The 26,281-nt window shown below is 41.6% G+C and overlaps 2 protein-coding genes across 2 annotated transcripts; one reads left to right on the plus strand and one right to left on the minus strand.

Moving 5' to 3' along the window:
- On the plus strand, window positions 1-14,367 carry vstm2lb (V-set and transmembrane domain containing 2 like b). Its single transcript, XM_058054252.2, has 4 exons — window positions 1-257; window positions 9,966-10,132; window positions 12,819-12,863; window positions 13,720-14,367. Exons 1-4 carry the CDS (start codon window positions 152-154, stop codon window positions 13,975-13,977), a joined length of 576 nt encoding a protein of 191 aa, XP_057910235.2. The 5' UTR covers window positions 1-151; the 3' UTR covers window positions 13,978-14,367.
- A 1-nt stretch (window position 14,368) lies between these two features.
- tgm2b (transglutaminase 2b) lies at window positions 14,369-26,151 on the minus strand. Its single transcript, XM_078798493.1, is given in 14 exon segments — window positions 14,369-14,745; window positions 15,970-16,106; window positions 16,177-16,337; window positions 17,753-18,028; window positions 18,102-18,341; window positions 18,412-18,518; window positions 19,167-19,299; window positions 19,407-19,584; window positions 19,656-19,784; window positions 20,049-20,167; window positions 20,916-21,042; window positions 21,044-21,135; window positions 22,061-22,240; window positions 26,007-26,151. Coding segments are annotated over 14 exon segments (2,040 nt in total). The 5' UTR covers window positions 26,017-26,151; the 3' UTR covers window positions 14,369-14,594.
- Window positions 26,152-26,281: the final 130 nt, after the last annotated feature.

Genomic DNA, 26,281 nt, shown 5'->3' on the forward strand with positions numbered 1-26,281 from the left:
CAGTGCGCGTCACGTCCACGGCAGAGCACAGTAGTGCCGCAGCGTGTCGCTTCATGTTCTTGACGGTCGCTGCACGCTGCGTGGAGCTTTTCCATCGATGCCCTCCACCTGATGTGACATTTCCACGGCACCGCACGACACATCTGACGCGATGAGAGCAATAGCGGGGCTGCTACACTACGTGGGACTTTATGTTCAACTTAACGCGGCTCTCATTGTCGGACACGCAGAGCTGGATAATCATTTATCTGGAAATGGTAAGTTTTCATGCTCTTAGCAGAAGCAGAAGCTCTTATTGTTGGATGCATGTCGTACACTCTTTAATGGCCACCGTGATTGCTTGTTTTGGGATTTTGTTGTTCTTTTGTATGCTGATATCCAATCACTATGAATCATATCTTCAATAACTTGGCATAACTAAGGAAAATATGACTTGGAATATTGTTCATGTGGTTGTCAATTGTTTATACAAAAATCATTGTAGGAAAAAAAATGTTAAATTGCTATAAAAACTAAATGAAAATGCAAATATTATGATTCCAGTGTAATCTTCTCTTAATAGAATACAAATAAAATAGTCAAATTATTAAAATATCTGAAGTTATCAGGTTTATTGGCTAAGGCATGTAGTCTGAGTTAAATAATAATAATAATAATCCGCCACCAGATTACACAGTTCTGAAAAAAATACTTAAAATAAGCAAATTGGTTTTACATAGAAAGTGCTTATTAGTAAGAAAAGGTGTTTATACTAAAACTAATGATTTCAAAAGTAAGAATAACAGCATATTACTAAAATATACTAAATAACATATCATATAAAATATGATATATATATTTAAAGACAAAGTTTTGTGTTATTCTTTAATAGTATTTTTGCTTAATTAAAAAATTGTTTTTTATATATTTAAAATTTATTTATTTTTTTAAAATTTTGACAATGTGCTGCGGTTCAATACATCAACGATACAGAATTCACTGCTTAAGCAAGTACTTATACTTGCTTATTTCTTGTTTGTGTCCTTAAAGCTTGTAGCATTTAGGCATTCTATCAACAATTAGCATATTGTATACAGTATATTTTCCATAGTTTTCTCACTGTATATGAGTGGAGGAACACGTATAATATGTATAATGTGTATAAATACGAGTCTTGGTCCCTGTCATCTCCTGTTGGCTGCATGGCCATAAAGGAGTGCAGCAGCCCCAAATAGATCCACAGCGGTGGGCAGGTTAGAAAATCAATTAGGCACATTTCCTCCTCGGGGAGTTGATTGTAATTGGCTATAATCGTTTTGTTCTCATGTCTCTACCTGCCCGTAAAAGGGGCCATGACCACAAACGGCTCACCAAGATTCAAATCCCCCCCCATAAAAGAGTTTTTGATAGTACAAATAAGTAAAAGAAAAGCCCCAAAGTGTGTTTTGTAGGTTTGGTTAGTAAATCACCAAAGCAGAGGGGCCTTCATGTGGAGGCTAAAAAAAGGCTCGCTCTCTGGAGCGCTTGTTAGATTCAGGCCAGACTCATTTGTTGCAGATAAATGCATCTGGCTGAAGACCGCTCAGCTCCTGTAGCCCACTTTCCACTTCAGCTCAAGTGTAAATCAAATCGCCTCCAACACCAAACGTATCGGTCCTGTGTGGAGATAAATGGGCAGGACGGCTTGGTCGGCGTCGACAGGAGGCTGAACAAAGACGCTGTGCACTTGAAGGCAAATGCTCGGCCATGACACCGTAGATACCGTAGGTCTGGGTTTGTCGCCCTCCCTCCCCGGGTGCAGGAAACTGCGGCGCTAGCGGTCTCTCTGGCGGCTTTCATCTTGTTATCCCTGGTGAATGTATCACTCACGCTGCGTGGGGGCGTGTACCGCTTCATTAACGCCTGGGGTTCTCTGTCAGTCCTCAGCTTGGCGTCCTCTTAATTAGCTCAGGCACTTTGCATCGCTTCCGCCGTTCGATGGTGCTGGCGCTGGGCAGAGGTTCGTTAGCATGCTGTGTAGTCGTGCTGGGAAGCGTGATCGATATTTATTGGAACGTAAAGCTAGAAATAATAGACAACAATCTATTTGTGGCAGGAGTTGGTTGAGTCATTTGCATAATTGCTGAAGGCGAGAGGAAAATGTTGGGTTAAAAAACCACAAAAAGCACATCGCTGATCATGAAAGCCTCTCCGTTTTAGTCTCCAGAAGTCTGTCGCTGTTTTACGATCGATTACGATCACTTTTATAGCAACACTCCTTCGTCCTTACGGCTCCAGGTTGAAACTAAATAGTGGAATTTTGTAACAAAATTACAAGACATTGCAAGTCTATTTATCATCTGCTCACGCATATGCGATCAGAGGAACGTATGTATGTGTTGAGTCGACCAGGGACGTCCCTTATTACTTATGAAATATAATGTGTCTAAGCCCAGGACTCTACCATCTTTGTTTACACATTTTGCCTGGCTCCACTATCTCTCTAGGGGAAGCTAGCTAGCTAGCTAGCTAGAGTTATCCAGCTAGTCTCTGGTCCTCTGACTCCCAGGGAAGAAGTTCCGGTAATTCTTCAAATGACCGAAATACTGACCAAAATACTGTAAATATTACATATTATCATAAATATGCATGTTACTACATGGTCACAGCATGTATATGCTGGGTTATGCTGGAGCCTATCCCAGCTGTCTCCGAGCAGGAGGCGGGGTCCACCCTGGACTGGTGGCCAGCCAATCACAGGGCACATGTAGACAAACAACCATTCACACTCACATTCATACCTATGGACAATTTGGAGTGGCTAATTAACCTAGCATGTTTTTGGAATGGGGGGGGGAGTACCCGGAGAAAAGAACATGCAAACTCCACACAGAGATGCCCGAGCAGAGATTCGAGCCCAGTTCTTCCAGATTTCCCGACTGTGCGGCCAACATGCTAATCAAAATATTCAATATTACAAATGCATATTTCCCATCAGTTGGAAATCTCTCCAAGGCCGCTGCTACTCTCCATCTCTGGGGAGCGCACGCCAGGTATGAGCTGTCAACAAGGTAGGCTTCTTCATATTCTCTTCATATACCAACAGGAAACGGAAATATCGGGCGTGTACGGCGTCCCCAGGGCAATGAAAGCTTCACCCCACAGGCCCGGAATATCTGCAGCAACAGGCAGACATCTGGCGGCATGATTAGCGCCTCCACTCTTATTTCATTATTTTTACCTTCCACCTTGAATGCACGCTGAAGGGCTCACAGCATCCATTTATTTCCCCAAGGAGCCTGCTGTCTGTTTGCCCTGCTGTTGAATCTCACCCTAATGCAACGTTATTGACTTTCTGGAAAATTCCCACATGACTTATTTTTGTTTATCAGTAATGTTGTGTTTTCCTGCCTCGCTAAGGGCTGTCACTACCTTCGGCGCGGAAAAAAAAGTCTTGTCAGAGTAAGCCAGGGTGATAAAATGTTTTCATACAGTGACAGTAAGCGAGGGCCAACACTGGGAACATCTTCATACACATATCTCCAAGAAATATATTTTTCATTACCATTGGGTAAACATGTGTAAGGAGCTTTACTTTACTCACATACCGAATAACTCACTCTTGCTATTTGAATTTCTGCAGACTTTTGGCTTTTTACTATTGAGATGAATACCCATAGTGAGTCTTTTCATTATGCGGTTCCCCCACTTCATCCACATTTCCCTCGGGCCGTCCCTGATTATTAAAGTCATTCATCAAATTAGGGAAATAACTCCTCCCAGAGGTATTCTGTTCACGGGTTATTTACGCTCACCTTGGCGAACCTTACAGTGTTAGCTTATGTCTTTTCAATGAATCGTTTCTTCGGCGCCCCGCAGGCATACCGGAATGGAGTCATTAAGTTAATGATCCTTATTTTACCAGCTGGACCCGCGAGGTGACACCTTTTCACATGACAAATGTTGGCATTTAACTCCAAGATGCATTTGGACAATTATGCCAGCTAGCACTGTTAGATCCTCATACAATAATATTAAAGGATGCAGGCGCCATTTTGCTGTTATAAAGAAGTTAAAACCAATATATTATTCACACAAACCAACAGAAGGTCATCAAACCAAAAACCTGCCTTGCTCATGGCCTGTGCAGATACTGAAATGGTGTTAAAAAGGCCTTGCCCCTTCCTGATTTCTTATTTTTTGCATGTTTGTCAAACTTAAATGTTTCAGATGATCAAACTAATTTAAATATGACAACACAACTGAAGACAAAATGCAGTTTTTTAATTAAAATTTTTATTAACGCGGGGAAAAAAACTTCCATGGCCCTATGAGAAAAAGTGATTGTTTGAACGACAAATCTGAGATGACTTGACATCTATCAGTCTGGAGAAGGTTATAAAGCCACTTCTCAAGCTTTGGGACTCCAGCAAATGGTGAGAACATTTAAAAGTGGTGAACCTTTCCAGGAGTGGCCGGCCAACTAAGACTGCAGAGGTCACAAAAGACCCCACAACAACATCCAAAGAACTGCAGGCCTCACTTACCTCAGTTAAGGTCAGCGTTCATGATGCCACCTTAAGAAGAACACTGGCCATGGCAGCGTTCCAAGATGGAAACCACTGCCGAACAAAAAGAACATTAAGGCTCATCTCATCAGGATCCCCACGACCTTGTCAACGCTGACCAAACAAAAGTTGAACTTTTTGGAATGTGTGTCCCATGACATGCAGTATTTGAGAAAAAGAGTATACAAGCAGTAAAATATTGTGGTGGTAGTGTGATGGTCTGCTGCGTCAGGACCTGGATAAATAGAACCATGAATTCTGCTGTCTAGCAAAAAATGTCCGGCACTCTGTTGGTGACCTCAAGATGAAACCAACTTGGGTTCTTCTGAATGGCTGAAGAAAAACTAAATGAAGACTTTGGAGTGGCCTAGTCCAAGTCCTGACCTGAATCCTCGTGAGATGCTGCGGCATGACGTTAAAAAGGCTTCATGCTGGAAAAACCTCCAATGTGGCTGAATGACAACAATTCTGCAAAGATGGGTGGGCCAAAATTGAGTGGGACTATAAAAAATACTGTATCAAAAACTGTATCAAAATACTTCCAGTATGTGAAGCATCGGATGTCATCGTTAAGCACGGACGCAAATGGAGTGAAACATTCCAGGCGGCATTCTTAGAAGACTTATTTTTAAAATCACACAAAGTGGCCCCCCCATCTATGGTCCATGTGACTTCAAAATTGTTATTTTGGTTAGAAAAGACCCCCCCCCCAAAGTGATTCAAGCTGGATTTATCAAGTCAATTTGCCCGGTGTGAGTTTTAAGGTTTATTTCTCTTGCGCTTGAGTTGTGTATTTGTTTATATATTTCTTGCTATCTCCTCCCTCTTTTATTTTTAATGAGCCTTTGGATAGCGAGCGGTCTCTTCTGGCCCTCAGTCTGAGAGCTCAATATGCCGTGCCGTGAAAAATAGCGCAAAGGGCCACTTTAAAAATGCATAGAACAATCATCCTCCATCTTTGTTAGAAGAGGCTTGCGGCAGATCAAATATATACTTTAAAGGTCGGCCAGGCGAGCCTATGTGGCAGCTATTCCTGACCCAATCCGTAATGACCATCATTTACAGCATCTCTATGCTACATTTCAGATTAGAGTAGAGTAGACTTGGGTTCATTCATACCTATGGACAATTTGGAGTGGCTAATTAACCTAGCATGTTTTTGGAATGTGGGAGGAAACCGGAGTACCCGGAGAAAACCCACACATGCACAGGAAGAACATGCGCGCTAACCACTTGATCACCGTGCAGCCGAGACGAGACATTATTGAAATGATGCTGGCACATTTTTAAATGTTTAGAGCCCCTCAAATTATTATATATTACGCTATATATATTCTTATGTGTGTGTATATACGTATATACAGAAGATGGCAATATATGGAGGCCGACAAAATGATCAAGTTCATTTTTATTTATCGTGCGATTAATGAATCTTTTTTTTTAGTTTTTTTTCTGAAAGGAGATTTTGTGTTGTTTTGATTTGGAGGGATCTTCCTGACACCCCTACATCCCTAAATGCTACCATTCATGCAACATAAACATCCCAAAGGTTTCAGAATCAGACGGTTGGTCAACTGCTCATGCTCCTACAAAGATGTCGGCCATGTTTTTCAAAAAGTCTTGTTCAAATTTGACAGCCATATTTTAGTCCCTCAAAGTTTCGTACCAAATGATGTGGTGATTTGGCTAACATCCCAAAGTTACAGCGTTTTTTGTTTTTTTTTATGTTATTAAGCTGTGTGAGAAATTTCTAGTCCACCAAAATTATGGATTCAAACTTTTTTTTAACAGCGCCACCAGCTGTTATAAGAGATCCGCTCCACTTCAGGAGATGTCATGATAGGCACAGTTGAGGGAAGACAGACACAAAACGACTGATGATTAGATCGTGTCTCCGCAGCAAGCCGCCCAGATAGCGACCTAATCGGCTGCAATTACTGCACTACTTCCTGTAGACACATTGACTGACTGCTTGTGGAAGACGGGCACTAAATGTACCCGCCGTGAGGGAGGAGACAGTCGAGGGACCAAGGACCAGTTTCCCTGCTGTGAACGACACACCAAACCACATTAAGAAGAGATGGCATCGGGTTAGCCGACCTTGTTTAGTCAGCAATTTTACCGTCTAGTCTGAATCCGGCTCACAGGATTTTATGTGAAGAGGCATTCTTACCAAGTCTACAAGATCTGGAATGATGTCTTTATGACTTTTACAGAACATATTTGGCCAAACTCAGCAGGTCTATCATACTGTACCATATAGTGTGGATGCATATTATACGTCCATAACTCCATATGGGTTGACTGTTGCATGGATGATACAGTAATTGAAGAGGGAGGTCCTTGTCTCACACGAGCTGCCATCACCTCATTACTTCCTAATATTTCTACTAGAAATGTGACACTGCAGTGGAGAAGGAAATTGGTATGCATTACACCAAACATGCTACTGCATTACACCAAACATGCTACATGCGTGCTGAATATATGCAGCACACACACACACACACACACACACACACACACTTTACCAAGGTGCTGGACACTTGCTAGTGCTACTGGGCAGTCCTCCAGAAGATATAGCTAACAATTTCCGAGAGCGCAGGAAGAAGCTCTAAATGCCACACATCAGAGATCCGACACAGACGGCCCACTCAAAGATGATGGCGAGACGAGAGGAAGGGAATTAAAGGAGGACGACGCCCGTCTACTGGAGGAAACAAGGTGGCGGAAAGAGAGAAATGAAAAATGGATGGATGGATGGATAGAACAGTACATAATACATATGATACAATACAATACAATCAGAGAACATGACGTAATACGTTATAACGTACACTTGACGTCCGCCGCCAAACATCATGGCGCCCATCTCTCCGCTACTGTGAAATCCCAAGTGAAGCAAAAGAGTTCGGTGCTTACCATCATTCCAGGATGAACAAAAGAAGTCCAACTGCTGGACGTTGGGGTAAACATGGCGGTCAAAGTGACGTTGCAATCGGCGTCAGAGCGTTGGATGAAAAAAGGCGAGTTAGGCCACCACATGTCAATGACTTGTGGATGATTGGGCTTAACTGTCTTAACCTGACCGTAAATATCGGTGCATCCGTACCAAACCTAACTTACCTTCTGCTTTCGTCTGATCCCTACACTATTTCATGTCAACTAAAAAGCTGAGTGTTATACGGCCCCACAGGGATTAGGCTTAAAGAAAAAGTCATTTCAGTGTAACACAAATAACTGACAAGCAGAGATGTACACTGTTTGGGGTTTTTTGTAAGCTGAAGGAATGAAACTTTAAACATCTGAATCAGACGTCAACGAACCAAAACAACAACTCAGGAGATGCTGAAGGTGCTGAGTCAAGGACGACACAACATAACAAGGACACAATATACCGTCTTTGTATTAATAACAATATACTGAGCTGAATATACCTATGTAGAAAAAAAAACACTTGAAAATGTGGACTACAGTATACTGTATTCCATATTCCATATACGTGCCATCTACTGCCATCTGTTATGACCCTGAACATTGGTTCATCATGGTCGTCTTATATTTGGGTCAACAAACTCGACTCGTAAAAACACACCAAACTAACAACTTCTCAGTCATTTTCATTCTACACAACCTAGTAAAGGCTGCACAGTGGTTGAGTGGTTAGCGCTCAAGTCTCACAGCTCTGAGACCTGAGCCACATCTTTGGAATCAAACTGTACATTTTGGTGTGGCCACTTGCTGTGTCACACAGCCTGTGGCACACCGCCGCCATCATCACGCTGCCTGATGAGCGTCGTCATATTCCACATCTGTCAGGTGGATGATCATCGCCCAATAGAAAGTTTCACATCTTTGAGTTGAGTTCATGAACGTCGGGATCAAAGACAAGTGTTGCATTTATGTTTTTGTTGAGTGTATTTATAGGCTGTTAGAAATCACGGAGGTGTTGGATATATATAGAAGAGTCTTTGTTTACATTGTCTAATGATCCTTTTGTTCTTGTCTCATCCCGGCTCCGCCATTTTATTTCTAATATTAGACTCATTCTTTCTTTTTGGCTTGATGCTAATATTGGTTGATTGTTGGTTTTCAAATACAAAACAAACTTTATTTATATCCAGGTGACAATTCAAGGAAAACGTCAAGCAGCTTTTAATAAAGGCTCTAAATGGGGGTCATGAAATAATAAACATTATTAATAAACATCTTTAGTAATAGAGGGACACAAATATTGACATTATTTACATGAATTATTGTTTTCATATGAGACAATTTTAGTCCGGGTCGTCTTATATTTGGGCTGTAGCGATATAGGGTGGCCAAGCAACTTTTTGAAGTGAGCTTTTCTTCCTGTCACTCACACACATGGAATAGGAAACACAAAGATCCATCCCGTTTTAAGTTTAGGAAAGTTTTGGGAACGTTAGCAAACGACAGTTCGGTGAAGGTATTTGTCGGCGTATGTTTTTTCGCGGAAATGGTCCGATACTAATTGAGTTATGATTAAGAAATATAATATTCTTTTTTTATTGCAATCTGTTAGTCACTCACGTTAAAAACATGAAATATTTTCTTCAATTAATTTGGTCTTAATTCCGTCTTTAAATGTTTTACTCCCAAAAACAATTCCTGAAAGTGGGGGCGTCTTATATCAGGTACTATATTTGCATTTTTTCTCTCGTACTTAGCCTCAGCTTGTTGTGGTAAGGTTGTATTTGGTGTATCTGGCCAATCAGGTCCTTGCTTACATGCCTTTTCTCCTTGTAGTCCATCCATTAGCTCCTTTGCTCTCTTCCTTGTGTATCCCATCAATCAGTTCCTCGTCTGCCCTGTGGTTGGATCTACCAGGGGTTCCATCATCTTGGTTCCATCATCTTTTCATTTTCTTCCAACCTTGTTGACTCAATTTGATTTCGTTTATCCATCAATCTTGTCCAATCTCTAACATACTGTCAACTTTTGGGGGGTAAAATAATGTGACCTTTTACCTGCCGTCCTGTCGAGGTTCGGGAGGTACCTTCCCGAACCTCCACCAGTCCTGACAAATGAGACCGCTAGGAAGTCTGGGAGTTGCACTCCATCAAGGACGTGACTCGGCAGGGTTGAGCAGGTCAGAAGACACCAAATCCTCCGCCTCAGCTTCTCCATTGTCTGCCTTGCTTTTGGAACGCGTGTGCATCGCCGGATAAGCCGCCGGCTGAATGTCAAGTGGCGATACGGCGGCTCGCCTGCTGTCCGCATTCCCAGGTCTCTCAAACCGAGTTAGCCAGGACGGCAAAAACGTGGAAGTAAACATTTCAGATATCATATCTTCTCTCTTTTACTGCCGTGAAAAGCACAATATGAATCCAAGCTATTTTTATTATGACGACCTCGGTCACATGATGTTACCTTTGATGAAGTTTGATGAACTCTTCACTTTTCCTCGTTTTTCAGCTCTTTTCACCGAGGTCCCTCACGACGTCACGACACGGAGTGGTGAAGATGTAGAGATGGCGTGCTCTTTCCGCGGCGCGGGTTCTCCTTCCTCCTTGGAGATCCAGTGGTGGTACGTCAAGGACCACAGAGACCGGCGTGAGAAGCCTGCACAGATCACAAACGATGTAAGACGCAATTCGAGCTATTTGTCCACGCCGCCGTCCAACGGAATGTTTGCCTTTTACAGCGTACACGTCTAACGTAATAAATGGCGTACACTCCCCCCTTTTTAATATCATAAACTGGTTCCAAACCCCAATGTGATTTTAATAAGTGAATTTAATAAGTGAATTTAATTTATGACTGAATATGATTTTTACCATTGTTAGACACATGAAATAGTCACCTTTACACTCCTTTTATTCATTGTTTACAACACTTTGCTAACCTGTAATGTGCATGCTAATGGGATAACTGCAGGGACGTAGCATGCTACCAAGCTAACTAGTTAGCCTCATATTTGTTTATTCTAACCTTAAGAAAGGTTTCAAATAGAGAGGCTACAAACTTACAACTTCCAGGCAGGAGATGTGGGACATGCTATGGCTAACTCTACGTGCTAATATAATGTCATGTCTCATCAACGTAGCAACGTAGCATTACTGACAACTAATGACCAGAATGCCACATATAGTAAACATGTCTTTCAATATTTGGATGAATAATAGCCCTGCTGGATAAACTAGCATAGACCAGCTACCAGCATATGTAGCGTTTTTATGTTTTAAAAGCTACCAGCACGAAAATACAACAAATGCAGGTCATGCTAGGTGCTGGTCTATGCTGTTTTTTTTAGTGTTAATCAACTACAAAAGCGCTCATTTATGAATTCATTAATTTTCCCAAAGCTGTGCTAGCGATGTTTGAATGTGTCACATTTAAAGATCGCACACGTTAGCAACACTAGCATAGCTAGCATGTGAGCTACAGTGCTAACATTACACTCACATGTAAACAGCAAGCTCACGCTAGGTTAGCCTAGCTATGTGCTAGCGATGTTTGAATGTGTCACATTTAAAGGAGATAGCACACGTTAGCGACACTAGCATAGCTAGCATGTGAGCTACAGTGCTAACATTACACTCACATTTTAAAAACAAGCTCACGCTAGGTTAGCCTAGCTATGTGCTAGCGATGTTTGAATGTGTCACATTTAAAGGAGATAGCACACGTTAGCGACACTAGCATAGCTAGCATGTGAGCTACAGTGCTAACATTACACTCACATTTTAACAGCAAGCTCACGCTAGGTTAGCCTAGCTATGTGCTAGCGATGTTTCATTTAAAGGATATAGCACTCGTTAGCGACACTAGCATAGCTAGCATGTGAGCTACAGTGCTAACATTACACTCACATTTTAACAGCAAGCTCACGCTAGGTTAGCCTAGCTACGTGCTAGCGATGTTTCATTTAAAGGAGATAGCACACGTTAGCGACACTAGCATAGCTAGCATGTGAGCACCAGTGCTAACATTACACTCACATTTTAACAGCAAGCTCATGCTAGGTTAGCCTAGCTGAAGCTAAAGCTAAAACGTCCCGATGGATGTTAGCAAAGACGTGTAGCAAAGCCTGTTCATGCAGTTATGACGTCATGACAACCAGGAAGTTGAAAATTGACTCTTTTGAGTGCCTCTTCTGTCAAAAGTTGGTTCTCATAAAGCATTTTTTGTTTTCATGAATTACTGTCCAATTTGTAGGGCATTTACTTTGCAGGTTCCAGCGTGGATAAAATATATTTTCTGGATGAGATGCCCTTCAAGGAGGATTTATATGTTTAATAAGCTCACAGTCGTCATCATCCTTTGTTAAGACTGGAGTTCCACTGCTTTGCTCTCTTATTTTCCGTAAGGACCATTTGGTGATGGATGCTTTCAATTTCCACACTTAATGAAGGTACCAAGTTAAGTTTTAGTGGGATGATAAAAACAAAGTGGAAGGCCATAAAATCATAGTCACGGAAAAATGAAGAACTTTTACATTCCCGTCACCCAATTAGGCTCCAGAGACCAGGTCTTGGATTAATTCATTTTATGGCTCAGAATTGCCACATCAGCAATTATGGCAGTGGTTAGCGTACAGGCCACGCAGCTAGGAGACCCGAGTTTGATTCCATCCTCGGTATCGCTGTGTGGAGTTTGCATGTTCTCCCCGTGAAAAAAATCCGTCCAAATCCTGTGAAATGGTTGGTACTGACGGGGTTGTCTTTTGAAATAAAGGGCCAATAAAAATGAGCTATAGGCCAAATTAGGCTTCCGAGCCACACTTTGGAGAGCACCAATGGAGAAACATCAAATGTATTTTGATAGCGGCAATGCAAAAAGAGGCGCAATAAGCAGCTTGTACCTGAGCTTGAATGTCCAAGATATGCTGTGTAGTCCATTAAGTAGATTTTAAAGTCCGTAGCTTTAGGGAAAGCTTTCGGGAAAGCTTTAGGGAAATGTACAGAAATCCCCTTTCCACAGGAATGAAGGCATAATTGCTAAATATCATCGCCAGTACTGGAGCACAGGTTGCCTCCTTCCCCAGGATGGGGGCACTTGTGCTCCCCTGCGGTGCCCCCAGACCCTTTAAGAGGCACGGAAAAGAAATAGATTGTGAACATATCCGTCTACGCCATGCATAATTCATACCAATACCCAACAGGAATACATGGGGGCAATTGCACCGCCTGTATATTCTCCCCAATTCCGAGGGAGGAGCTTGTGCACCATAACAATCCATGAAGAAACCTATGACGGTCTGCAGAAACAACCAAACCTCAATCTGCTTTTTGTGTGTGACTTCATCTCCTGTATGTTTCTGTGCAGGTTGGACCTCTGGAGGAGACGTTCAAAGATGGCACTAAAATTAGCGTAAGTATGAAGCCGCCTTTCCGCCATGCATGCTTTTGGTGTGTAGGAGGCTACCAGAGTATCTCGAGTGAACCCACGTAAGCACGGGGACAACATGCAAACGCCACATGGAAAAACCAGACGTGAGATTCAATTCAAGACTCAATTACTTCCACGTAATACCACAATAAAGTTGCAAATTTAGGACAAAAAAAAACATTTACAAAAAAAACATCAAATATGTAAAGTCATAAATTTACCAGAATAAGGCCATACATTTTTGAGAAAAAATGTGTACTATTAGGAAATTTACAAGAAAAAAAGTATATAATATTACAGAATAAAGTAGTACCTTTATAAAAAATTAAATTATATATTTACAAGAAAAAAAATGTTTGTACTATGAGAATAAAGTCATAAATTTGTGAGAATAATATCATACATTTTCTCATAAATTTACGACTTAATTCTACTCATATTCCAGGTAATTTTGTTGTTGAAAATGTACAACTTTATTCATGAAATCTCGGAAAATATGGCAAAAATGAAATTTCTTTTGGTCGGGATTCAGAAAGTGATGCTGGCATCTTTAGGAATTGTAAACAAATGTGGCGTTCCCTTTGGCGGCATTGCTAGCAAGTATCCGTCCCTCTGTGATGTCACAAAGGGGCAGTTTTACCACGCCTTTTAAAACTGAGCGTTTTGCAGCTTTTTAGGGCTCACTTCCAAACAATTTCAAACCTCATTATCTGAAACTTTGTCAGCGTTTAACATAAGAATACTACATTCTAACTACATTAATACGTTATAAAAGTGTAAAAAGTACAATAGGTGGGGTTTAGCAGTACTTATTTGTACTAGTTTGTCTTTCTCTTAGGTGGTAAAAGTGGCCGGCAGTAACATTTCCCACAAGCTGTGCCTCTCCAGCGTCAAACCATCGGATCAGGGCACGTATGAGTGCCGCGTCATCGACTTCAGCGGCTCCGAGGTGCAGCACCATCGCGTCCGGGCCTACCTCCACGTGGAGCCCAGTCAAGGGTCAGACGTCCGATTCCCTGGATCGGGGCATCGGTCAGATAGCGACGCGGCCCACCCACACGAGCACCACCGCCATCACAGGAAACAGGAAGAGTAAGGAGTGTGCTAGTTGGCGTGCATGTTCATGGCTGCGGAGGAGAGGCCATCGTCGCCACTGTGAGGCGAGGCGGCGCCCGCTGCTGCTCTTTGTACTTCATCATGTTTGTACAGTATGTGCTACTGTATGTGCTTTGTAGTCCACGAAAGGCCCCTTTAAAGTCCTTATTTGGGGGTGGAGTCTATGCCGTATGGGAATCTGATGGATGGATACATGCATTCCAAAGAGCAACAACTCCAGAATCCTCGGAATAGCTGGCACTGCGGGGCTTCCGAGCTTTTTAGAGCTGGCCTAGGATATTTGTCAAAATGTACGTATTGTGATATTATATCTGCATTTTCTTAGCATTTTATCCACCAATACAATAAAAAAAACACTTGACATGTTTTGTTATGTGTGAATGCTTTCACTCATCAAATGAATTCATTTATTATTAGTCCTGACCAATAGGGGGCGCTCCTGTCACACATTCTTTGGCATACAAGAAATACAGAAAAATAATAATAATAATTCATACTACGCTGGTCACATTTTTACATTTACTGCTCTGCATGAATAAAAAAAATTGCACAAGAAGAGCTATAAAGCTACACGCTCCATAATTCATAGTAAAATAATTATTTTCCAATGATGACGTTTTTGTATCCCTTGACGTGACACAACTTGCGACTGTCGAAGTCCACCACCAGCTTCCTGAGGCCGCTGTGGGTGGGCGTGAAGTACATCTTCACTTTGGCGTCTTCCCCGGGTGCCACCGTGCAGCTCAGCCTGGGGGGCAAAGTGGAAATATTATAAGTATAAATATTAGTTCCATAAACACTCAGGGCTTCCTTGCTGGCCTCTCATGGCAAAAATATTTAGATGGAAAATAAGCTTCAACATAACATTTCAAACTTTTTGGTGTTTGGAATGCAGAGGGAGGAAGTACTGATAAGATAAAGTACACACGCTATCCTGAGTCCTCGTCTAGGGAGGAAGGAAACTTGCATTTATGTTAGGAAAGTCATTATCTAAACTAATAACCATAAATGCTTTTTATGGATTTATGCTTCACTGATGCTATTTTCATCAAGCGTCCAGAGTCACCATACATCCTTTTTCTATGCCGCTGACCCTCAATAGGGTGGCGGGGTATCCTGGAGTCAGCTGACTTTGGGTGGGAGGCGGGGTCCACCCTGGACTGGTGGCCAGCCAATCCCAGGGCACATATAGACAAACAACCATTCACACTCACATTCATACCTATGGACAATTTGGAGTGGCTAATTAACCTATAAAGATGAAATCGGAAAACCTGGAGTAAACCCACCCAACATGGAGTTTGCATGTTGTGGGTTTCTTCCCATATTTAATAAAAATGAACGTTAGTTTAAGTGGAAACTGCACTGGTATGAATGGGAGTGTTAGTGGTTGTGTACTGGTGACCAGTCCAGGGTCTACCCTACCCCTGTGATAGACTCCAGCTTTTATGTACATTCCATATGACAAAAGTATACATGCCTACAATATTTACATGGGCAGAAAGTAATGAAATCTTCCAGCAAACGCATCATCAGCACTTGACTGAAATAATATTGTTTTAATATTGAATTCCCTGCAGCTCCACACCATATCATCTACGCCATCATTCCCACTCACTCATTCAATTCCATTCCCGTTTCTCATTTAGAAAGTCTTGCAGTGACAGCACGATGAAATGAAGTCATCGTAACCAAAGTGGCAATATACGCAATTGTGAAAACAGGAACGTGGTCTTCAATCCAGATTGAATAAAGAACCAGCAGTTCACATGCATCATGATCTAATCCATATGATGAATTATGTATGACCCTAAAGTACTCCAACACGATTGGTCGTCTTCTACAAACTGGAAACTCAACGCTCCCAATCAGGGTGGGGGGGGGTCGTTTGGTGACTTGGTTCACTGATGCTCCTTTCCATCCTCAAAAGAAAGATGGAAATGATTCCTGACTAACAGAGAACAAATCCAACCTCTCGGAGATGACGCTCCCCCCCGTCAGATTGGCCCCCTCCATGCTGAAGCAGCAATTCTCCAACGGCTCCGGCAGAGGATTTTTGAGCGTGATCTCAGCAGCCAGTCTACGATTCTCCTTGGGCTCACCCAGGATCTGCAGAAGACAGCCGTGATGGAGGGAGGTTCTACGTTCCACGGTGAAGACCACGGTGGTTCGTACTTACTCGGACTTTAATCTCCGGGTTGTCCAGCACAATATTTCTCACGGCCAGGGTTGCTTGGCTGGTGGAGTAGTCCAAGAGCAGAGCTGCCAGGCGGATCAGGTTGTCCTCGGTGAGAAGGTCACCATATTTAGAATAATTCAGTCTGAGTGGGACCTTCCTCTCTGAAAGGGAACCATACATTAGACCTTAAAACATCTCCAGTGGCTCCTACGGTCTACAAGTACACGCTTAAGGTCTCCAATGTAGTATTTTGAAATGAAATCCACAAGATGGCGGTAGCTGCATTTGAAGCATCACGTAGGATCATGCATGTCAGCATCCAGCAGCTTTATCTAGCTCTGCATGCGCTTTAAAATCTTAGCCAGCCGTTGGTGTGAAATTTAATATGTATTACCAACTCATATAATAAAAATATAATAACTAATCTAATAAAATATAATAACTGACAGGGTTTAAAGAAAACTGTTTTCATTTCCACTTTCTCATGCACTCCAAATTATTATTATTTTAAGTTAAAATGAAGAAACGCATATAAATAAAAATTGCATATACAGTATATAATGAACTTTAAAATTTCTGAAATAACATATCTACTAGAATTACATTGAAGAAATAAATACATAAAAAATAAATAAATTGGCCTGCGGCAAATCTTAACAATTTAAAAAGAAAGCTTTAAAAAAATGCTTAAAATACATAAAATCTAAAAATACAAAATATTGAGGAAAAAATTTTGCCAAAATATTATAAGAAAAAAGTCATATTAAAACAAAGAAAAAAGTCCCAATTTAACGTGGATATAGTACCTGGAATATTATGAGGAAAAAGTCATTTTAGTAACATAGAGCTGACATACAGTATTTGAAAAAATATGTGATTTAAAAAAAACATTGTAACATAATAAGAAACAAAGAAAACTAAATAATGTGGCAATTGAAAAATTCACTCAGAAAAAAAAAATCAAATATTATATTATGGACAATAAAAAAAATGGGGCAGACCAAATGTCATACTAAAAATATTCTATAATAATACCTATATCATAAAGCTGAGATGTAGTTTTTTCTTGAAATATAACGTCTTAGCACAAAGTGGCCCTTGAACGCTTTCTTTTTCCAGTATGTGGCCCTTGGTGGCAGTTTGGACACCCCTGCTCGAGGTCATGCTAGAAATGAAAAATATCCAATACGAGAAGTACAGTGTGTACTATGTTTATTATTGTGGTTGTAGTTTATCCAATGTGTGTTTGTGATGGTCTCCTAGCCTAAATAAGGTGCTGTTCCATCGACACCAATCCAAACTACAACCAATATCAACATACCGCTACATTAATATCTGGTTTTTCTTATGGATTTAAAAAGTCAGGGTGTTAAAAATCATAATTCATGACTGTACAAACCCTGTAGATTCAAGGAGGAAGGCGGGCATTACCACAGCCTCCAGGTTTTTATGGAGTTGTGCACCATTGTAATTGTCGTTCCACGAGCAGAATGTCAGCTCCATCCCTCGTATGCCACATGTTTGGGGTAAGGAGCTTTATCTTCACATATAAAGTAGCGTGGCGATGCTCGCTCACCTCCACCGGCCGACAGCTCAACGTTGAGCAAATCTTTGAAGCCGCAATTCCCTCCTTGAAAGCCGTTGTAGGACACAGCACAAGACCCGAAGAGCAGGCGGCACTTCTTCTGGCTCGGCGTGTTGTTGGTCACCACGGCAAACACGTCAAAGTCGCAGCCCTTCTTCATCTCCGCAGACACTTTGATGGTCACGTGCAGGCCTTGGTCTTCCTTCTGCCGGAGCAGCTTGTTTTGGTGGTCGGCCCTCGTAAAAGCCTGCCGCTCCTCATCAGAGCCTGCCGAGTCGAACACACGGACGTGTAAGCGTGGAATAGGTTCATTCATCAGGCAGGAGCGACTGCTGCTTACCTTCAGGATGCTTGTAAAGATGAGTAATGTCTTCTCTGTCGTCGCTGCCGACGCTCTTTGTGCTGATCTTCTTTCCCACCACTTGAGTGGAGGTGACCTTGGATGTGCTGCCGTCTTTCTTCTTCATCACGGTGATGACATCAGCGTTGACTTCAGCAAAGACAAAAGGGGCGTCGTACTTGAACATGAGGTCGCCCTCCTTGATGGCCCGGACGGGGATGGGCCCGCAGCAGTACACCCCTGAGTCAACCATCACACGTTTTACACGTTTTAATATTTTACAGGTTGGATAAACGAAGGATTTGGTTACCGTCGCTTTTTTCTTGTGGGGTGGGGTCGCTGGCCTGCCAGCCGTTATAATCAGACCCGCTAAGGTCGGGTCGGGTCATCCAGCTCTCCACCCAGCAGTGATAGTTCCTACAAATTATAAGGAATACTCATAACATTTGTACGTTGAAAATCCATCATATGTACTGTAATGTATTCAGTATTCATTTATCAATACAGTCATCCCTCGTTTATCACAGTTAATTGGTTGATAAGTACATTCCCTGATTATAAATGGAATATTTTCATAGTTTGAGCATAGAAAATCTGTTTACAGTTTTCTAAATAAGTTTTTAACACTACGACAGACTTCTAGACGGGAAAAAAGACCCCTATGATTACATTTACGCTCGTATTACGCAATGTGGCAGACATAATCATAGAAAATTCGACATAATGTAGACTCATACATTATTATTTGGAGTATATCGTCTTGTGTTGTGAGTTGGGTGTCACGTGACTACACAAAATATGTACTGTAATATAATTATTAGGGAAGTCTGATAATATTGGTGGGCTGACATTGGCCTAAAACCCAATAATTAAAAACAATTTGAAACCTCTATGAGTTTAAAGAAAATAGAAATAATAAATAAATAATACACCAAAAATATGTAGTGTTTTTTTTTTATGTTCCCCTAATTTCCCCCCATAATTAATTGATATATTATTGATACTAAAGGATATGATCTATTATGTATTATATTTATCAAGCTAACATTATTTCCCATGGGATACCAGATCATTTCTTTGGATCGAATGAGTTCTCCATTTTCGTTGATGTAGCGTTCGATGAGCAGGTTGCTGTTAACGTCATGAGCCGAGTAGTAGTTGGTGACAACTCTGCAGGGGATGCCAAGCGCTCTGGAAACTACAGCGTGGAAACACACGAGTATTAGAAAACATCCACACTTGGCAGGAGTGAAAAAGCGTGTTTCCCTGTGATAGGACAGCAGCCTCCACCATGTCCTATCTTACTTGAGCAGGCCACTGCAGCAAACACCCAACACTGTCCAAAGCGAACAGGCTGACAAGCTCGTGTGTCCCAGTTGCGCAGAATCTCCACGCTTCCCTTCCAGACCATGGGGCTCACGCCCCCGTCAAAGTTATCCGTCCAGTTTCCCAACAGAATCCCTTTGTCATCATTACAATTCACCTGGAAGGCAAAAAGGAGTCAACATAAAGCATTGAAAGAAACAATGGTGGGAAAAACAATTCCTGACTCACCATGGCACTGAGAACCCTCGACACGTAGATGGGATTTCTCCTGCCTGAGCAGTCTTTGCCGGGATTACGCAGACATTTGGGATTCATATCCAAAATTCTCAAACACACGTCAAGGATTCCAGTCTCAAACTGCAAAGTAAAAAAAAAATACTTGGGGAAAACCTTAGAACAGGATCAGTTGAAGCACATGAAGCCTCAGTAATCTCAGGAATTATATGCCGTTCATGCCGGCATCAAACCACTGAATGACACAGTGGATTTCTTAACACAGATTTCTTCACATAGATTCAATATTTCAGTATCATATAGAGATGTTTTCAATGATTCTTTTACGTTGAGGTGTGACACTACAAAGCTAATACGGTCTAAGCCAGGGTAGGCTATTGTTGGTACCTGGCCAAAGTTCCATGGGGTCGTTATTGGATGCTTGGCATTGCCACGAAAGATGATTCCATCCTGGGACAAGACATATTCTTCCAAATGATCCTTGTTGTCCATATATACCACATCTCCTGTTGCCAAGAGACCATACAAAATCAAACAAGCAGCACATCCATGTGCTTTACATGCACTAAATATACTCAATGTTCACCACTTGTATGGCTCAGAAATATGTTATTACTCTTTTTAATGTGTTAACTTCAGCACTTTATATGGACCTGGTCTTTTATTTTAATTTTCTATTTGCAGATTGACACAAGAACACAGCAATATTACTCCCCCAATGGTTGAAACTAAAGGTTTTTAGATCAATTATAATTGAATAATTCATGTTCGCTCAGCATGTTGCCATGTTGCCGTTCATTCGGCGCCACAGCGGGCCACTCCGTGCCAATCACATAATCTTTGGTGCGAACTGGCACCAACTGGCGCCGACACGGTGGACTCCTAGCATCATTGGCACAACTTGGCACGCGCCATTACGTTCCAGTGGATTCCAATAGGCGGACATTTGGTTCCACGTGGGGGACACTTGGCGGTAATTGCTTGATGTACGTGGTGCGCCAAAATTTTTAAACATTTTGAATTTTTTTTTGCAGCCAAACTCAATTTTTGCGGCAGTTACGGGCCACCACGAGCCAGTTGGGAGGCAGTTTGAGCCACTGCACGCCACTAGGCACCGTATTGGCAACACTCCTAGCATAAAACACTGATTACAGCAAATACGTTGACCCATTTACTGTAAGTCCCAAATCGATAACGTACTAAAATAGTGTGTTTCATGCTTACGTCATTCTGATAGCTGTTGTGATTACCCACCTGAGCACCAGGGGTTAAATAGTAAGATGAAATCAATCCGTGCTGACCCCCCCAGGTTCAGGGTGTAGTGTCCAATGGGCGCATCAGGGGCGGCGCAGATGGACAGGGCCACCGTGTCTCCGGGGGGGGCTGACGACGGCCGCACTCCAGCGGGACGCATCAATGTCGGCAGACAGACCGAAGGAGGCTCGGGTGCCGTACTGCTCGGAAGGCTGTGGACCTGGAATAGTGATTGTGGTTAAAGCCCGTAACATTTTGGGGTACTTGAGAGTCTGGCCAACAAACCTCAAAAGAACTTGAACGGTGAAATGGAAGCTAATTATGATCCAAATGATTTGGGAGCCATGTGTCCCTAAATGGGCTCCGGTACGTTTGTGTAACCTCAAACTGGTTGTACTGGCCACACCAAAGGGGATCATAGAAGTTCCATCACAAACACATTAAAACATACTCGACTTTTAACAGTAGATTGTGTTATCAGTAATTACAGACAAGTCCTTGGCACGCAACACGCGACACTTCCTGCTTAAACTGTTAGATTTATGGGAAAGAAACAGCTCTCTTATCTCTCTTGGCACGAGAAGTAAAAGTATCTAGTGTATTACTGTACATGACAAGTAGAATTTGATGAATGACATGTATGAAACCCGTGGCACTAGTGAGGATAAGCGGCATAGAAAATGATTGGATGGATGGACATTTGAGGAAACCAGACCACCCTATATCCAAAATAAAAAGGTCAGTGTTTCTTTTTCCTTTCTATCAGCACCACATCTCATTTCCTCGTTTTCATCTCACAAATGACAATAGGCTCTGAGAAAAAAAATAAAAAAAACATGTGTCTAGCATTCCACTGACATCCTAACAGGACACGGCCACAATAGGCCGCTTTTCATCATGGGAACATGCAGCAACCTCCAATCACAGATGCTCTTTTTGGCCTCTTTTCTAAAAGCATTTAGCGCCTGCTAATTAATTAGGGCATGTTTTTGGAATGTGGGAGGAAACCGGAGTACACGGAGAAAACCCACGCAAACTCCACCCAGAGATCTCCTAGCTCCTCGGGTCTCCTAGCTGTGAGGCCGCCATGCAGCCTAAAGGAGCATTTCCACCAAAAGAAAAGGTAAAGCGGTGAAGTGGGTCACCTGTCTCTGCAACGCAGTCCAGAGTACTGAGTCCCGGCTGGTAGCTTCCAGAGCGAAGATACAGGCTGATGGTGAATGGCTGGCCCCTCCTCACTATCAGGCGGTCCACGCCGTTGAGCTCGGTGTAATGGTCCGTGTTGTTGAACTCGCACTCCAAGTTCCAGCGATCAATGTCCAGAGCTTGACAATAAATGAAACATAACATATAAAATGACATGATAGCAACACATAATGGCTACACAGGGTTGACTTTCTCCGGGATGACAAAGGGAGAGTCCAGCCCCCCCACGGAGAAAACAAATTTTGGCCGCTTGTACTGGCAATCATGGGAAATATTTCTTGTCTATTTTCTTCTATCATTACAAATTTTTACTTTTATTGTTTTATTTTTATTCTTGTATGATAGACTTTGCATTTTTTTTCTGGAAAATTCTATTTAAAAACATTTCTCATAAGATTATGACTTTATTCTTGGAATATCGCGAAGTTTTCTCGTAAGAGTATCGCTTTTCTCCTCAAAATAATATGTAATTATCATATTTTCCGGATTATAAATCGCTCCAGAGTATATGTCGCACAAGCCAAAAATGCACAATCAAGTGGAAAAAAAAAATATACATATAAGTCGCACTGAACTATAAGTCAAATTTTGGGGGAAATGGGTTTTATAAAATCCAAGACTAAGTACAAATGTTTCATCTTGAAAAGCAAGTTATAGTAATTCCAATAAAATGGGGACTAAATAGGCATCATTTAATGTAACGTATGTATGTCAATGTAAGTATGGTAATGCGATATATGAACAGTTATTCAGATAACTATAAATAACATAACATAAATAGTTTACTTGCAGCTTTAATCAGCAGAATATGACTTTCTTTTTGTGTGCATTTGCGCTCTCTAGTGGCTGTTTGTGTGAAAAACCAAAAACAAACAAAGTGCTCCGGAAGTCAAGTTGCAGGACCAGCCCAACCATGAAAAAAAGCCTGAATTTTTTGTAGTTATCGTTTGAGACTCTGAAGGCAATTTCCTAAGATTATGACTTTTGATTTGACTTTTTTCTTGTAGGATAATGGATAGATGGATGGATTATGACTAGGGATGTCAAATAGTTATCGGTACCGATAACGACCGATAACTATTGGCCCAATATCAGCATAAAAATGTGATATCGGTTGATATCGGTATCAGATCTTTTTTCCCGATCATGAAAAACAATATGAAAAAAATACTGTATACAACACAGACGACACATATCGGTATGGGCTGATATCGGTATCGGAAATTGAGAACTGGACAATATCGGTTTTCGGCAAAAAAAACAATATCGGAACTATCCCTAACTAAGACTTGGAAAACTTATTTCCGGCCCTATGACCTAAAAAAGGCGAACCTTAGTTGGGACTTTCCAACGCTCCTTATCACTGCACGGTCTTCCGACTCTCAGACATGAAGGTGGAGCTGATTTACTTTCATGCTGAGAGAGACACACATAAAGCCGCTCCTTGTCTCCAGGGTGAGCTGTGACTAAGACAATCCCGCCCTCCCATTTCCTGTTTATTAAAGAAGTAAAGGTGCTCTTATTGAACGCTTCTCTCCGGTAAAAAGGGTGGCTTCATGACATGTTGGAAGGTTACTCACCCCCCCTCCCGCATGTCACGGCCGCAGTAGACCAAAGTAAACACAGACTCGGCCATGACGACTTCCTGCTGCTTTAACTGAAGCCTGGGGGGAATCGGGACTTGAGAATTTGCCCACACTCTCTACTTTTAATGACCTGGTTTTGATCCCCAATTGAACACATGTCAGTGCAACAAATTGGAGCAAATGCCTTAAAGATGACGACATGACTTATCCTGGGAAAAATTAGGATAGAGCTGGCACTGATGTTTGGCAGGATTTGATCTGTAAAAATCATAATAAGGAATAAAAGAAATAATGGGGGCACTGGGACCATAATTACTGTGAAGTAAAAGCACAATAACACACATTCTAAAATAGGATTTGGAAACAATTACAAAGATCAATATCACAAGAATGTGTCTGACCAAAATCCAGCAGGCTGATGTTTAAATGGGAAGTGTCGTCATCCCCTCAGTGGGGGTCTGCGTATTTGGTTTAAGAGGCTTGTCGTGTTGATTAGCTCCCAAGTGAAGCCGGAATGAATATATCTCATTCAGTCATATGACAGACACAGACTGACCCTCTCCACTTTGATAGTGGCTTTGCATACACTCCTAAGCATCGGACGTCATCTGTGGGATGGCCAGTCTCGGTAAGAACACCTTATAAGGTAATAAAACAAACAAGCAAGCATCTGAGTTAAATTTGGGAAAAATAAATACACCAACTCTGCAATGAAGTTTCCTCCCTTTGAGTAACGCCTGTGCAGTTACACGTTTGGATTGGATATTGGTTGCTTTATGCAATCACCCACCAATGAAACTCCACAAAAGTTTATACTAAACATCCTGGTAACATATGCCACAGAAGACAAATTTAAAGTGCCATCAAGCCAAAAAATTAATCATCAGGAGAAATTAGCTCAGTCAGCATCAAAACCAGGGATGCCATGAAAATAGAATTTAACAAAAATAAAACACAACAGCAAAAATAAAAAAAAATTAGCAGTATTTTTCCAAGAATAATGTCAAAATATTAAAACTAACAAAATAATCCACAAAATAATGTTCTTGGTTATGGAAAAAAAAAAGTTATAATGTTATATTACCAACGTAATGATAATAAAATCACAAGTAACAGAAAGATACTTGGTGGTAAAAGTGTAATATTATGAGAAAAAAACAAAACCCAATTACATTGAGGGGAAAAGTATCCTAGGTAAGGTAGAAAAAGTTATCAAGAAAGTCATAATATTACAAAACAAAAGATTATTTAAGATGAAAGTTGAAATATTTGGGAAAAAACAACAACATTCCTCCTATAACACATTACTGAGATGCAGTACAAATATATGTATATGTATATATATATATGTAGTATTTTCAAGACTATAAGTCGCAGCAGAGTGGCAATTACAAAAGTAATTACAACCTGGAAGGAATGAATTAATTTGACAATTACGAGTGACGATGTGCTACGATTGACTGGCGACCAGTCCAGGGTGTACCCTAAGTCCCGCCTTAAGTCAACTGGGATAGACTCCAGCATACTCCCTGCGACCCTAATGAGGATAAGCGGCATAGAAAATGGAGTATACAAAAAACACCACAAAATAAGCTTCAGTTAATCTGTTTTTCTGGGAGTAGAACTGGCCTCAATTGGGCCACAATTCCAAAAAGCAAAGTGAGTAAATAATATTGAGCAAGTACACAGAAAGTACATAAAAACAGGGTGCTCGTCTCAACATAGAACTAAAGGAGTACTTAATACTTTTAACTGACTTTGCAAACCTGTGAGTCAAAGTGGTATGGCGTTTATATTTATAATTTGGTGTTTATACCACTTACATAACAGTTCTATGGCATGCTAATTCATACTACATCCACCCTTTAAATACAATTAAAGCAGATATTTATGGCATGCAATGCTTCATCTTCAGCTGTTGATTTGAGCAATTTGTATGTTGGAGGGTTGGAATCCGTCCCAGGGCTTTTTCCAAGTCTTTCTAAGCTTGTGTCCCCAAAGATAGCAGGATGGGGGGGGGGGGGGGCTCCAGCTGCCCTGCTGCTATTATAAGTTGAAGTTCCAGGGCAGCAAAAAGTTCAAACATTGGGGGGTGAAACACTTTTTAACATTCCCAAGTCATCAGAGGGGTGATGGATAACCAGTCAGAGCTGAAGTATTTCAGCCATAACGCTTTAAATCACCCTAAATTAGCTGAAACATCAACAAAATTATGAATTATGGTTCCACAAGTAGACCAAACTAGCTAAGTGTGTTAGCTGCTAATGAGCTACAAGAACAGGTTGCTATCGTGCCTTACCTTGAGCCATGACTCTTTATTCGGGAAGGAGTTTGAGTGGAGCAGCTGAGTAGAAATGAAGTATATTTGCGGTCATCAGTGTTTTATTTGTACTCTTCGTCCTCCTCCTCCTCCTCCTCCTCTACCTCATGCCAGTGTGTTGTGGGCGTGGCGAGACCCTCCCCCCCATTCCCCAAAAAGCTCATTCCCCTGCACGCGCTATTCATTCACCCGCGCGATAGACTCGTTGTGGTTGTCCGGCTCTTTTTAGTGATTCAGTTAACGAGTCAGAACCT

This window comes from Doryrhamphus excisus, linkage group LG18, assembly GCF_037039965.1.
Source record: "Doryrhamphus excisus strain RoL-2023G ecotype Guam linkage group LG18, RoL_Dexc_Guam_v1.1, whole genome shotgun sequence".
NCBI lineage: Eukaryota > Metazoa > Chordata > Actinopteri > Syngnathiformes > Syngnathidae > Doryrhamphus > Doryrhamphus excisus.

Coding starts and splice junctions, on each gene's coding strand:
- vstm2lb (XM_058054252.2), top strand. CDS start 152: ATGAGAGCAATAGCGGGGCTGCTACACTACGTGGGACTTTATGTTCAA. Junction 258..9,965: donor TAATCATTTATCTGGAAATG/GTAAGTTTTCAT, acceptor CTCGTTTTTCAG/CTCTTTTCACCGAGGTCCCT. Junction 10,133..12,818: donor CTGCACAGATCACAAACGAT/GTAAGACGCAAT, acceptor GTTTCTGTGCAG/GTTGGACCTCTGGAGGAGAC.